The 13163-nt window shown below is 39.2% G+C and overlaps 1 protein-coding gene across 1 annotated transcript; it reads left to right on the top strand.

The window, feature by feature from the left end:
• The first annotated feature begins 11087 nt into the window (after window positions 1-11087).
• On the top strand, window positions 11088-11997 carry LOC104417776. The gene has a single exon (XM_010028995.3). The coding sequence runs from the start codon at window positions 11146-11148 to the stop codon at window positions 11893-11895; it is 750 nt and encodes a 249-aa protein (XP_010027297.3). The 5' UTR covers window positions 11088-11145; the 3' UTR covers window positions 11896-11997.
• Window positions 11998-13163: the final 1166 nt, after the last annotated feature.

The raw sequence follows: 13163 nt of genomic DNA, 5'->3' as shown, positions 1-13163 counted from the left end.
CCTTTTTTCGTTCCGGGAGATCGTTAATCTTGGCGCAACTAACGCCTGTGAAAGGCGCGCGGGGCTTAAGGGGAGTAGGGACCACGGGCAATAACGACCCTACCCGAAACCTGCCGGGGGCGTAAATAGGGGGGACTCCCGGGGGTAAATTCGGAATCTCAAGCTTTTGTAATCCGACCGGAGTTCCCTTTTTTTTTTAATCCGACCGGACTTAGGAGACCCATTCTATGCAGGGTTGTGTTCTTGTACCGCTGCCCGCTGTCCGTCTCCGTACGACGACGAGTACAGTACCGATAAATAATGAATGAAATAGGCCGAACTCTACGTCGAATTTGATGAAGCGGGGCGTCCCGATTTCGATCATATTGCCTTTGATTCGTTGAGAATACTCTATGTCGATCACGGTTTTTAGTATGTACTGAATTTATCGTGAATACCATCTTTATTAGTAATACAAATCTCAATGATGTCTTTGACGTATTTTTTGGGATTTATTTATACGTGCCGTCAATTGTCTCTTCTTTTCGAATGATCGAGTGGCTGAAAGAGCTCGTGGAATGTGATGAGGACTCTTAAATGGAAAGGGAAGTTGGGACTTGTGTAAACTTTTTCTTTATCTAAAAGATCAATTCAAGAAATGTGTTGGAGATTCTGAACTCTTGGCGGGAGAGTAACCTATGGACGCACCGAAAATCGAAGCGATGTTAAGTGGACCTTGATTGTTGACTTCCGTCTCATCGTGTTTATCGTAATGAAACTAATACGGGAATTAATGGGTGCTGCAATTCAAATCTTAGACCAGAATAAGGAATTACAAAAAAAATTCAAGATGAATGATAAGGATGATGGAGATTTATAGAGTTTAGCTAAAGTGACAGTACCTAATCCACAAAAAGAGCCAGCCACTAAGAAATTTACTATGAGTTAGGGAATCCAAAATTTATAATCGCTCAAGTGTTTCCCGATGATAAATTATCCTGAAAAATAAAATCGACAAATATACCTCACAATCTATCACAAAGAAATAGAAAACTCATTAGAAAAATCCATAACACTCTTCTTATTTGCTCTAATGTGTAATAATTGAGAAGAATTATATTTTTACATGTTCATATACGACTTGTTGACTCAAACTGAGAAACCTATTTAAACTAGGAATCCAACTCGAACATGGAAAATACGTCTATTAGCTATTGCTTGTTCAGATGTCAAATTATAGTCCTATTTGGGTTTGAAATATTTATATAAATCAGATTTCTTTCACTGATTCAAATTCGAGATTTATTTTTAAAATAGTGATCCCTCCCATTGAGTCCTTTTGGCTTATGTTTTAATAGCTTGTGGAAGTTGCACGATGATTGAAGGTTCGAGAATCGAGAACACATTCTATCCCCATTTGTCTCGTATCACGTGAGAATGGATCTCGCTGACTTGGATCTTAGAACTCACCGAATTCAAACGCAATTAGATAATCTAAATAAGATCCCAATCCAATGCATTTGGACAAACATAATAGCTATAGTTAATGGATAACCTAAATATGATCCCAATACAATACATTCAAACAAGTATACACATCATATATATAATTTGCCCGCATTCATTTGGACGAAAAGAGAAAAATGAATTCGTTAGTAAAATGAACAAGAGAGAATTTCTCGAGTACCGTGGAACGAGTAGATATAAGAGATGGAAGTTGTCAAAAATACTTTTCTACAAATTTAGTGACCGCAAAATGAGGATCGGACATGATATGATTAGACGATCCTCTTCAAATTTTGTTGGACTACCCCTTAGGAAAATCGATGAGCTCATTTCATGGTCACAAATTAGTTTTGTATTTGTCTCTCAAGTCGTCCGCCGAGTCATCATGTTATAATATTCACTGCTTTAAATGCGCTAGGAGATCACTGGATCTGTAAAAATCAACTTCTGAAAAAAAAATTTGGGGGGGAAGAACCACGGTTGTTTACTTACTGGTTGGCGACCAGTGCGTAAGTTGACCTGTGCTAACGATATCAGCTTGGCCTCATCTCAGATCGAACGTCCTCCTAGTTTTTCTATTTTTCCCCCTCAGCCATTATGTCATTTTCGTGGCACGGCAGAGTCTTATATCATGCGCAAAAATTCTCCCTAGTATATGCATAACAACACCTAGATCCTAAAGATAAATTTGTACCTTTTCTTTTTAGTAAACTCTCCGGAGTACTCATAACAACATCGTCATATCTTTGCAGATATAATTACACTATTATCCGATGGAATAAGTTACGTATTTGCTTATTTGGACCACTTTGCTGAACTTTGGTCGATAGTATTCTTATGCTTGGTCATATTCAATCCTGGAGTTATCAAATGTTCAATAACTAAAAAAAAATATTGACTTATTGCGATGAGTGACCTTGCACGGTTGAGCTAGGGCAATGCTGCAATTAATGCACAAAGTATAGTGACATGAGACTCGACATGTGATTATCCATCATCTTAAATGAGAACCATACCCCTCATTTGTGGTACCAACTTTCTCAAACACGATATTGCAAATAGTAGGGATGCTTAATTCAAGGTATCGATTCCCAGTTTTTGGAATCTGTAACTTGCCACACTTGTTTGGTCGGGTTCCAATATTTTTCCTTCATTTTTTCTTAAATCAAGACAAATAGCAATTATAAAAAAAAAAATAGTATGAGCAACAAAATAGTTGAAAATAAAATATGCTAAAAAAACAGAAATATAAAGCAATAAAATGGTTAATTTAATTTAAAAAGAGAAGCCATATTTGTCCAACTTCATAAAACAGGTTCTGACCGTCAAATCTTTATTGGATGAGTGGATTCAGTTCCAAAATTTGGAACCTATCCAAACAGTATCAACTTAAAATTTTTGAGACCAGGAGCCAGACCTGCTTTCATGATTGATTCGGTCACGATCCTAGTAAATTGTGTTAGTAATGCGCCACAAGCTCCTTACACGTGCCATGTGGCAAGTAGTGGTAAGTACATTAGGCGTCCGATGTACCTTGAAACCCTAAAATAACGTCGCCCGTAATCGTTTTTCCTTTTTATCGGCCATTGACCTTATAGCATTCATCAGTGGCTCCAAATTTCTCTCCCATCCTTTTCTTCTCCCCCTTCCACTGTTAGGGGAAAGGTGGGCAAAAAGTGCTACTAATGAATGACCTAGCGAAATGCGAGAAAATGGCGCATGGAACAAGAACAGTAAAGTCGACATGGAATCATCATCGTAATCATGATCTTGTGATCATTATTCTTCTCGAACAACCAAGATGATTCTTCTTACTGCGCGATGATGGTCGTCGACACCAAGAGCACTCTCGAGCAGTGTTTGGCTTTCGCCGCTTTGGTCAAGAGGCAAGGCCCTTGATTTTTTACCATGTTCTGTAAAAGGATTTTTTACCTTTTGCTTTACGAAACAATTTTGAAAGGTCGACATAGTGGTTCGCTCGTTATACAATATTTGATTAACATATTAAAACTGAATAAATCGATAATAAGCTGCATACAAAAAATCAGACCAAATTTCCCAAATAAAATCACATCTTTTCCATACGTTCTTATTTTTCGTACTCATGGTAAAATAATAAATGCTCGTGCATATACGAAGTGCATTTCCTCATTTCTTTGTTTTTTCACATTTCGAGAATAAAGTGTTGTAGCATGCACTACAAATTTACATGGTTTATTCCGGTGAAAAGCACGTACAATGCGGCTAAATACTCCGAACGCACGAAATCCCGATGTTAGTTCTTTCGTAGGTGTAGAAAGAAAGGGAGTATTGGATTTGCGTTGGCCCCAGATTGCGCAACTTTCCCCACCAAAACCTTAGTCAACAAGATGAGGAAGCTCCCAAGTCCACTAAAACTTGAAAAAACGGACGAGTGGATCCTTACATCGGATTCAACTATCGATAGTGGAATTCGCAAGTACTCATCCCATCAAATCCACAAACTGCAAAGACCGAACCATACAACTTCCTACTTTTTCCCGAATCAGAAAACGTACGTGCTACATGCACACCTGATGGAGTAGAGGGATTTTCCAAAAGAGGGTGTTCCTCAGAAATATGTCGTATGTCGAATTTTGGTTAATCTTTCCCGAGCGCGACGTGGCGTCACCACCAAGAGCGTGATGATGCATGGGAGAAAGTTGAAAAGAGATTAAGAAAAAAGGGCGAAATCAAAGTGGGAATGGTCATATGGGTTAAGTGGGTGAACTAAACCCGTTGCTGCAGTGACTTAATCCATGTCCTTAAAGCATTATAAAAAACAACCCCACCGAACCCTCACCAATGTCACTCGAACGGTTAGGGAAAGTGCGTTTAACTGAATTCTCCCTGACGACTGCACTCGACCTCGGAAAAATCTTCTAACAAAGGACAATCCAAAATACCCACATCACTGAAAACTAAAATTTGAGCCTGGGAGTTCTAGGTGGTCTTCCGAGCACCTCGTGACCTCACCACTATCAAGTCCGATTAGCAGCGACTTGAGAGATAAGATAACGTGTCGAATTCTTAATCTTTGTTATTTAGCATTGTTCTAATGTTTACGGGTGCATTTAAGCAAAGGGATGAGGGTAGTTTCCGATTTTCATTATGTTTCAGAGATGGCAAAAGAATCGATACATTCTTCCAGTTTTTTCATGGGCACTCCTGAACAAATTCCTAAAGAAGAGCTCAGAAAATTGAAAGTTAAAAAACGTCATGGTATTTATGTTTAATGATTGGTCACGAAATCCCATAATTTCATCATTTGTGTTTTACAGAATTTTTCAAAAGGCTTAACAATCATCATGGCAAATTAGAGATACGTGAACAATTACTTAAGTGGTTTATCATTGTTAGTAAGTATAATCTCCAACTTAAATTATTAGGTGGAAAGGTGGAAAGAGACTATTTGTATATGTGACACATTAGAATCAAATATTTGAGTGATGTATAATCATATTTAGCACTCCGTTTGTATGTGACTCGATTCAACTCGACTCGACTCGATTACTGTGAAATGAATACAACCCTTATCTTGTGAGCAAGTATTGATGAAAGGAGTCTCGAAATTCAAACCTTCTACTCTAATACAATGTTAATAAGTTCAACCTAGAAATTTAAGTTATTTTGTAGAGGGAGATTACATGCATATAAAATATATGACGACTACGTATTTAAGCAATGAAGGATTATTTAGCAGCTAATATTTCACTTTGTCTGTTGACATCCTCTCTCTTGATAATCTCACCGACAAAGTAAGATGCAAACCGAGCCTCGAATGGGTGATCAAATGTATGGCTATTCATAGTTAGTGGTGTGAGGGGTCGAAGCTATGTCCCAATCCATTCAAAGGGTTCGTCTTCTACTCGTTAGGCTGATGAGAGCCAGAATTTATTTTTCCGAAATTCAAACTTAAAATTAGGTGCGACTCATATCACGTGACAATTATAATTGGCCGATTATACCACATCGATCAGGCACTACACACATAAGTCCAAGTTGATGTGATTTCCTATGGGCGAAGCTTTCACTTTCTACCGTTTCCGACCGCATATGGTGCATCAACAGAGGTGGGACAACAACCCAACAATATAGAGAAAGAGGCGGATAGAAAGAGGGGGTTAGGTATGGCTATGGTCACGGAGGTATAACGGATTGGTTGTTCCACCTGATAGATGTTTTGATCACTTCGATAGATAACCAGCATTAGCAACCCAAGTCGCGAAACTCTGACCCCATTTCGTGGGATTGCGTCCCCGTGCTCTGCGTCTTTGGTTTTGGTGTTCTTGGGATTGATGTGATCAGGCTACGATAAAGACATACGCTAGATATGTTAACGGTTTGATAGGATCGGTTTATAAAGTCACATGACGAAGGCTAGATAGGTATTGACCATAATTCACTTGCTCAAATGATCATCTGGTGTTTATCACCTCGCCTTGTGAATTCATAGGTGGTGTGTGTCAAATCAGAATATGGTGCATTTGCAAAAGGCCACGCATGTATATAAGCATCGGATTCTGTAATGTGAAAGCTCGCTTATGATCCTTGGAACTGCTAAAAATTTTAATCTATTTAGATATGCCCTTAAATATGTGTAACTTTTCTAATAAGGTCCCCCGTTTCACATTCGGTTAATTTAAGACGACTTACATATCGGAGCATGCTAGAGTTTGACATAGAAAGATTTGTCACTGTGGACTATCGGCTAGTGCCCGGGATTGAAAGTCTTGAAAATGAATACCATAACCGGACCACGAGTAGTTTGATTTCTCCACACGAATATTGCCCACGAGCTTTCTGCATCCGATTTTGTCTGGTGTGAATAGAGCCGAGCACACTTTTTGGATCCGACGTGCTAGGATCTATGTACTTATTCATCTCTACCCTTTAGTTGTGAGCTTTGTCTCGAAAATTCTCTCAAATTTATGTCCAGTTGAACGATTATACCAAAGAAAATTAGCAGTCGATTATTGTTCGGTTATTGACATGCTAGTGTTAAGACACCAACCACAACCAAAAATAAAAATCATGAGACAAACGAATTTTTATTTTGGAGAAGTACATGCGGTGGGCTATCTAGCATCTAACTCACGAGAAGCCGTACTTCCATGTGGGGTTCGTTAGGCATGTGACTTTGGGTTTTGACTTTTGAGAAATCCAGATTATTTCGAATTGTAATTACAAGTTTTCTTTTATAAGTTTATTGGTCGAACCAACATTCGGATGTAGTGACTTGTTAGAAGAAAAAAAGTAGAGGTGTGTATCAGTTGCAGTCCAATCGGGAACTGAATTGGACTGGAGCAACCGGTTTTGGGTGGTTCTTGTGGGAATTGGCCAGTTTTGGGATCCAAATTTCTGGAATAGGAAATCAGACTGACCAATGGAATTGGCCTAGAGTACACTATTATTTTTGTTATTTTATTAAGCAAGGGCAAGACGTATTGATAATTTGCGGAAATAATCTCTTCTTTTACTAGTAACTTCTCTGCAATTAGTAATTCCATCGTACACTAAAGTTACATTCTATATATTTAATAACTCATGATAAAGAAAAAAAAAACTTAAAAAAAAAAAACTAACATTTACTTGGGAACCGGTTCCTATCCAATCCAATTCTTAGTTCCAAGGCGGGAATCAACCCACTATCGAATTAATCACCCTAAAAAAAAAAAAAAAACATGATAACTACTTTATTTATGTTCAATAAGATAATGAAAAAATTATCCAAAAAGTCCAACATCTATTGTATTGTCTTAAACACTTTGGATTATGCTAATTGAGCCATAGACCTATTTAATATTTTGCCAATTAAATCCATTCGGCCAATTTGGTTGGAAATTACTGACGTGGACGCGGTCATCTAATTTGACATCGAGGGGCTAGTTATCTTGAAGACAACTAATCATTCCTTGGACTTATGGGGACTGTCCCTACAAATGTGAAGATTATGATTAGCAATCTTAGAGCCAATATTCACTGACAAAAAATATAAACCAAAACTACAACTTTTAAGGCATGAAACCCAAGCTCGGTCATGAGCCGTGACATCTTATGGACTCGTGCCCAAGCCCGATGCGATTTGATTCGGACCGGGCTCCACTCATGCTAGGCTGGGATCGCTTGAATCGGGCTGGGCCATCATTGGGTCGGACTCGGAGACATAAATGGATTGGGCTTTTCTAGATTTGTGTCGATTAGTGACTAGGGCTTCATTCATAACTTGAGCAATGAGACCTAATGGCCTGCAACGGATGCTAATGAAAGTTTTGCCGACGATAGTATCGGATCATATTTCGTCATTAAGCCTTTGTCATCGTAAGGCCAGCGATTTTCGACACTTTAATGTGGTTAAGCACCCTTGGGTTAAAGACCGGACAAGTTTATAACATGCCTACTCAGACATGTTTCAATTGACCGGATTAACATCACGTAAACTCGTATTAACGTACGTTTCACGGGGTCAGGAGTTCGTTATTCTAACACTGTCCGATGTGCTGCGTCGGGGGTCACATAATTCATCAACAAAACGTGTTGTACTAGGATTTCAAAGTGGCGATCCGATTACGTCACGAAAGTACGAATCGCCGGCTCCATGTAATGGTAGAAACGTCGAGTGCCATAAGCCGCCGAATCAGATGGGTTCTTACTGTCAGTCTCTGCAATTTTGATGCACCAATGCCACCATGCCGGCCGCCGCGACGGTGGAGGGGCTCCGAGGGACGGGCGGATGAAAGGAGTCGAACCCTTCGCCACCTCAAACCCCACAAAATATAAATCATGTCAAATCTCGTGACAAGATGATGGAGTATGTGATCATTTGCATCAAATTTGAACCAACCATTTTTGGAATGACATTTGATTGGCTTCTAATCGCTTAATAGATGGATGCTCCTTGGCTAGCTGCTACCTAATAAAACTAATTTGGGAAAATTACCCGATTGGTTATAAATTTATTGTATTAATATCAATTTAGTTATAAACTTTTCGATTTTATAAATTTAATCCAAGAAACTCCAATATACACATTTTGGTAAATTTTCGCCAGAAACCGCGACGGTCTAGACATCAATGGCTATCTTATGTGACCATATCAACAATTTATGATTAAAATTAGCTAGAAAGACTATACTAAAAGTTCACGCAGATGTTTAGGGTTAAATAGACAAAATTGAGAAATATTTGTCTAATATGTTGGCATGGTCGGCCCCTTTCACAATCACAACTCAAATAAAGCAAAGGGGTCTCAAGGTTCAGGCAAGTACTTAGTGATTTTACGGTAGAAAGTGACTACATCTGTTGAATATTTTGAATAAGTGTTTGATCAAAAGAGATTTTTGTATAAAAACTTTTGGGACATGTTTGATACAAAAAAAAAACGCAATGAATGAATAAAATCTGGAATCGGATAAATACCACGTTAGGTTGTAATAAAAAAGAATAATGTAAATGTCCAAAAAATTTAGGAGTTGAATGTTAGATATCTTCCATTATTTAAATATGAGAAGAAACAATAACACTCAAAGAACTCGAAACAGGAATCACGATTGCATCGTGGCCTCCATACCACGTACCAAACATATAGCATTGCATTTGCCGATATATTCATGTTAGATTACAAGCATGGTATAAATGAAGAAAGATCATGAGGTACTTAGATGAATGTGCACACAATGTGTATATATCAACCTTAAATCTTGATTGCTTTACGCGAGACTTTATATGATTTAAAGCATTTGTCTAAATCAGAGTTGGGGTGGCCCTCCTTCTTAGGTTCCATTTGAAAGATTCCAACACAATGTACTTCAATCTAGTCAATTTTTTCATTATATGCTATTCGTGGAACACAAAACTTTCCAAAGCTAGTGATAGAACATCACCGAATATGACAAAGTGCTTCATCTAAACCTCAATCCATGCGTTACTTGACAAATGATGAATCCCAATAAGGAAATAGAACAAGACAAGCGACCAGAGAGAGAGAGAAGTTGGCCGAGCTGGGTCCCATGTTTTTCTCCATTAAGGACTCGGATAGATATCCAAGAAATTGAAATGAATCGTCATTCACTTGTATTGCTTAACGTATAATACAAATATTTATACAACATATTGCTTGGGAAAAGATCTACATAATATCTCTATCTAATTCTAAGAGATATATTATGCTAATTGAAAAAAAAAATGTAAATTCTAATTGATAATAAGAGATACGTCAAATATTAAAAAAACAAAGCAGATCTTCCGTAATAGAAGCCAACAGGAGTAAGAGCAGAAGTCGGGATTGAGAATTCAAGCTAAGGATCCATGTTGATAAAATAACTTGAATGCAATATCAATCAATATCATCATTGCATGCATGATGTGCACCATTTTGCCGACACTGTTCAAGCCGTCTAATATATTTAGCACGATTGTAAATTGGACTCTAACTCTTCTTTTAAGGTCAAAGAGAGAGAGAGAGAGAGAGAGAGAGAGAGAGAGAGAGAGAGAGAGAGAGAGAGAGATCTATCTATGCTCGAACATTATCTCATCAATTTCGGTTAATAATATACTATTTACATTCGGAGGATCGGACAATTCCCAATAATTTTCTTATGGCAGCCCTAGTCAAACAATATATATATATTTGTCTAATATGTTGCCATGGTTGTTTCCCCGTTCACAATCACAACTCAAATAAGGCAAAGGGGCCTTAAGGGTCAAGACAAGTACTTAGTCATTTTATAGGAGAAAGTGACTAGATCTAGTTGAATATTTGAATAAGTGAAGAAACGCAATGGACAAATGAAATATGGAATCAGATAAATACCATGTCAGGCTATAGTAAAAGAGAATAATGTATGTATGCAAAAAAAATAAAAAATGGAGGACTCGAATGTTAAATATCCTCTATAATGTAAGTATGAGAAGAATCGATCATGCTCAACTAATTCACTCACCATAAACAATGGACTTAACACTGAAGTCATGATTTCGTTGCAATCCCCATCCCACGTCCCATGCGTAGTATTATTCATGTCGACTTTTCATCTTACATTACAATCATATCTTAAATTAGGAAAAGATTATGAGGTACACAAGATGAACGTGCACGCAATGTGTACATATCAACTTTAATTTTTGATGACTTGACGCTAGACTTCACACGATTTAAAGCACTCGTCTAAATCAGAGTCGGACAGTGGCCCTCCTTCTCAGGTTCGGAATTTTTCTTTGTTGCTAAAATCGAAAGTTTCAATACGATGTCCCTCAAATCTAGTCAATTTTTTTTTTCTTTAGATGCTATTCCTGGAACACAAAACTCTCCAAAGCTAGTGATGGAGCAACACCCACTATGACAAAGTGCTTCGTCTAAACCGTAGTCCATGCCGCATTACTTAATCTGCAAATGTTTAGGGTCATAGAAAACGATAAGCGACCAGAGAGAGAGAGAGAGATGATTCAGAAGACGATCGCCACTTCGACTTGCGCATGCGCACTGCAACACCAGCTGTCATTTCTACGTTCAAATCCACCAACATCTCTGTCTCTGTCTCTCTCCATCCATCACGAAAGCTCCATTCATCCCTAGAGAAGGAGAAGTAGAAAGAGAGAGAGAGAGAACGAGAAAGGGACGCGGACGCACGCAAAACCCTCATCATGAAACACCCACAGTCGGCAAACCCCAAGCCCACCGTCTTCAAGTGCTTCCTCCTCTCCCTCCTCTCCCTCCCCTTCCTCCTCCTCCGCCACCACCTCCGCCCCCATCCGCCCTACCCTCCTCCCTTATCCTCCTCCTCCGGCGACCTCAGGATCAGACCCGGGTACACCTCCTACGAGGCCTACATCCAGCGCCAGCTCAATAAGACCCTCAACCCGAGGCTCCGCCGCGTCTGGACCACCCGCGACTGGGACCGCAAGGTCTCCGCCTTCGCCCGCTTCTTCTCCGACCTCCAGCGCCGCCGCCTCCTCTCCAACTCCTCCCGCGCCCTCTGCGTCGGCGCCCGCGTCGGCCAGAAGGTCGAGGCCCTCCGCCGCGTCGGCGTCGCTGATTCCGTCGGCATCGACCTCGTCCCCGCCCCGCCCCTCGTGGTGGAGGGCGACTTCCACCAGCAGCCCTTCGCCGACGGGGAGTTCGACTTCGAGTTCTCGAACGTGTTCGACCACGCGCTGTACCCGGGCCGCTTCGTCGGGGAGATCGAGCGGACGCTGAGGCCCGGCGGGGTGTGCGCGCTCCACGTGGCCCTGGCGCGGCGCGCCGACAAGTACTCCGCGAACGACCTGCTCAGCGTGGAGCCGCTGGTGGAGCTGTTCAAGGGATCGGCGCTGGTGCATGTCCGCAAGGTCGACGGCTTCGGGTTGGACACCGAGGTCGTTTTCAGGAAGAAGATTCGCCAACCGCTTTTGTAATTTTCTTTTCTTCCTTTTCCTTTCCTTAAAAAAGAGTTTTCTGTGTATATTCTGTAATCTCGTGACCTTTTTTATCTTATAAAAAAAGGAGAAATTCTTTAATTATTGTTTTGTTTTATATTATCGAAGTAGTAAATCCAATCTCCTCAGGTAGCTTCTTCATCGACATGCATGCACACTTTAATGAATAAAGTTAGAGTACTATATACTACTAATTAGAAATTTCTAGTTGCATAACATCTTGTGAATTTATATGACTTTCTTTTCTAATTTCAAAACGATGAGATATCCCACGAAAGGACATTTGCCACTTACAATAAGGTAGGCCCTAATAAGGGAAATACCAAATCTAATATAAAATAAGCGCGCATTAAACGTCAAGAGAATTATGTATCCCAAGTTGTATCGACTTAATTTTTAACACTTTCCACCGCACTACAGTAGACTGTTAGTTTTTTTTTAACAAGTATCCGTATTTAATTACTCAGCGAAAACGGCACCCAATTTAATTAAAGAAAAGATTTATTGAATAGATTTTGCTCTACACAATATGTCTAGATATTACAATTTCTTTTCATTTTAACATGTTAGACAAGCACCTAGGAAATGCTTTTGACATTAATAAGCGGGATATTTCGGGCGTATTTAGGTAGAATTTACTGATGAATCTTTTATAGTACACCAAAGTTCTCATAGGAAAAGTAAAATAATGATGATGATGATGATGATGATGATGATGGTGAAACTTAAGCTGAAGCAATCAAGCTCAATTTTTGAGTTCATTAGAACAGTTTAATTCACAGGTTTTCCAAACACGTTTCTTGAAACATTGAGCATTTGAATTGCCGTGTTAGTCAGGTCTCTCCTGTTCAGATGGCATTGTTTCTCCCACATTTAAGTGCTTGAATTGGCAAATCGAGAACAAATTAAGTTAAATAGACAAGGCCTGTCATTGTCATAAAAATCATAAAAATCATTCCCTACGCACTATAAAAAAACATCGAAGTGTCCCCATATATATATATGCGCGCGCGCCCCGAGAAATCTCAATATTTGATTAATTTTATGAGATGTTGGCTTGATAGATGATGTGGTAATTTTCGTTTCATAAACATAGTTTTCGGCATGATTATTGGGTTCACCAGAGAAGCATTTTTTTCCCCCGGTAACGGTGAGATGGTAAATGAGAGAAATAGCTAGATCATATTTGAAAGAAAAGACAAGAGAATATAAAAAAGAAAAAAGAAAAAAGACAATCATTGCTAAGA

Source organism: Eucalyptus grandis, chromosome 8 (genome assembly GCF_016545825.1).
Source record: "Eucalyptus grandis isolate ANBG69807.140 chromosome 8, ASM1654582v1, whole genome shotgun sequence".
In the NCBI taxonomy this organism is placed as follows: Eukaryota; Viridiplantae; Streptophyta; class Magnoliopsida; order Myrtales; family Myrtaceae; genus Eucalyptus; species Eucalyptus grandis.
Note: the sequence above shows the minus strand (reverse complement) of the source record. Positions and strands in the feature narration are given on the sequence as shown.

Coding starts and splice junctions, on each gene's coding strand:
- LOC104417776 (XM_010028995.3), top strand. CDS start 11,146: ATGAAACACCCACAGTCGGCAAACCCCAAGCCCACCGTCTTCAAGTGC.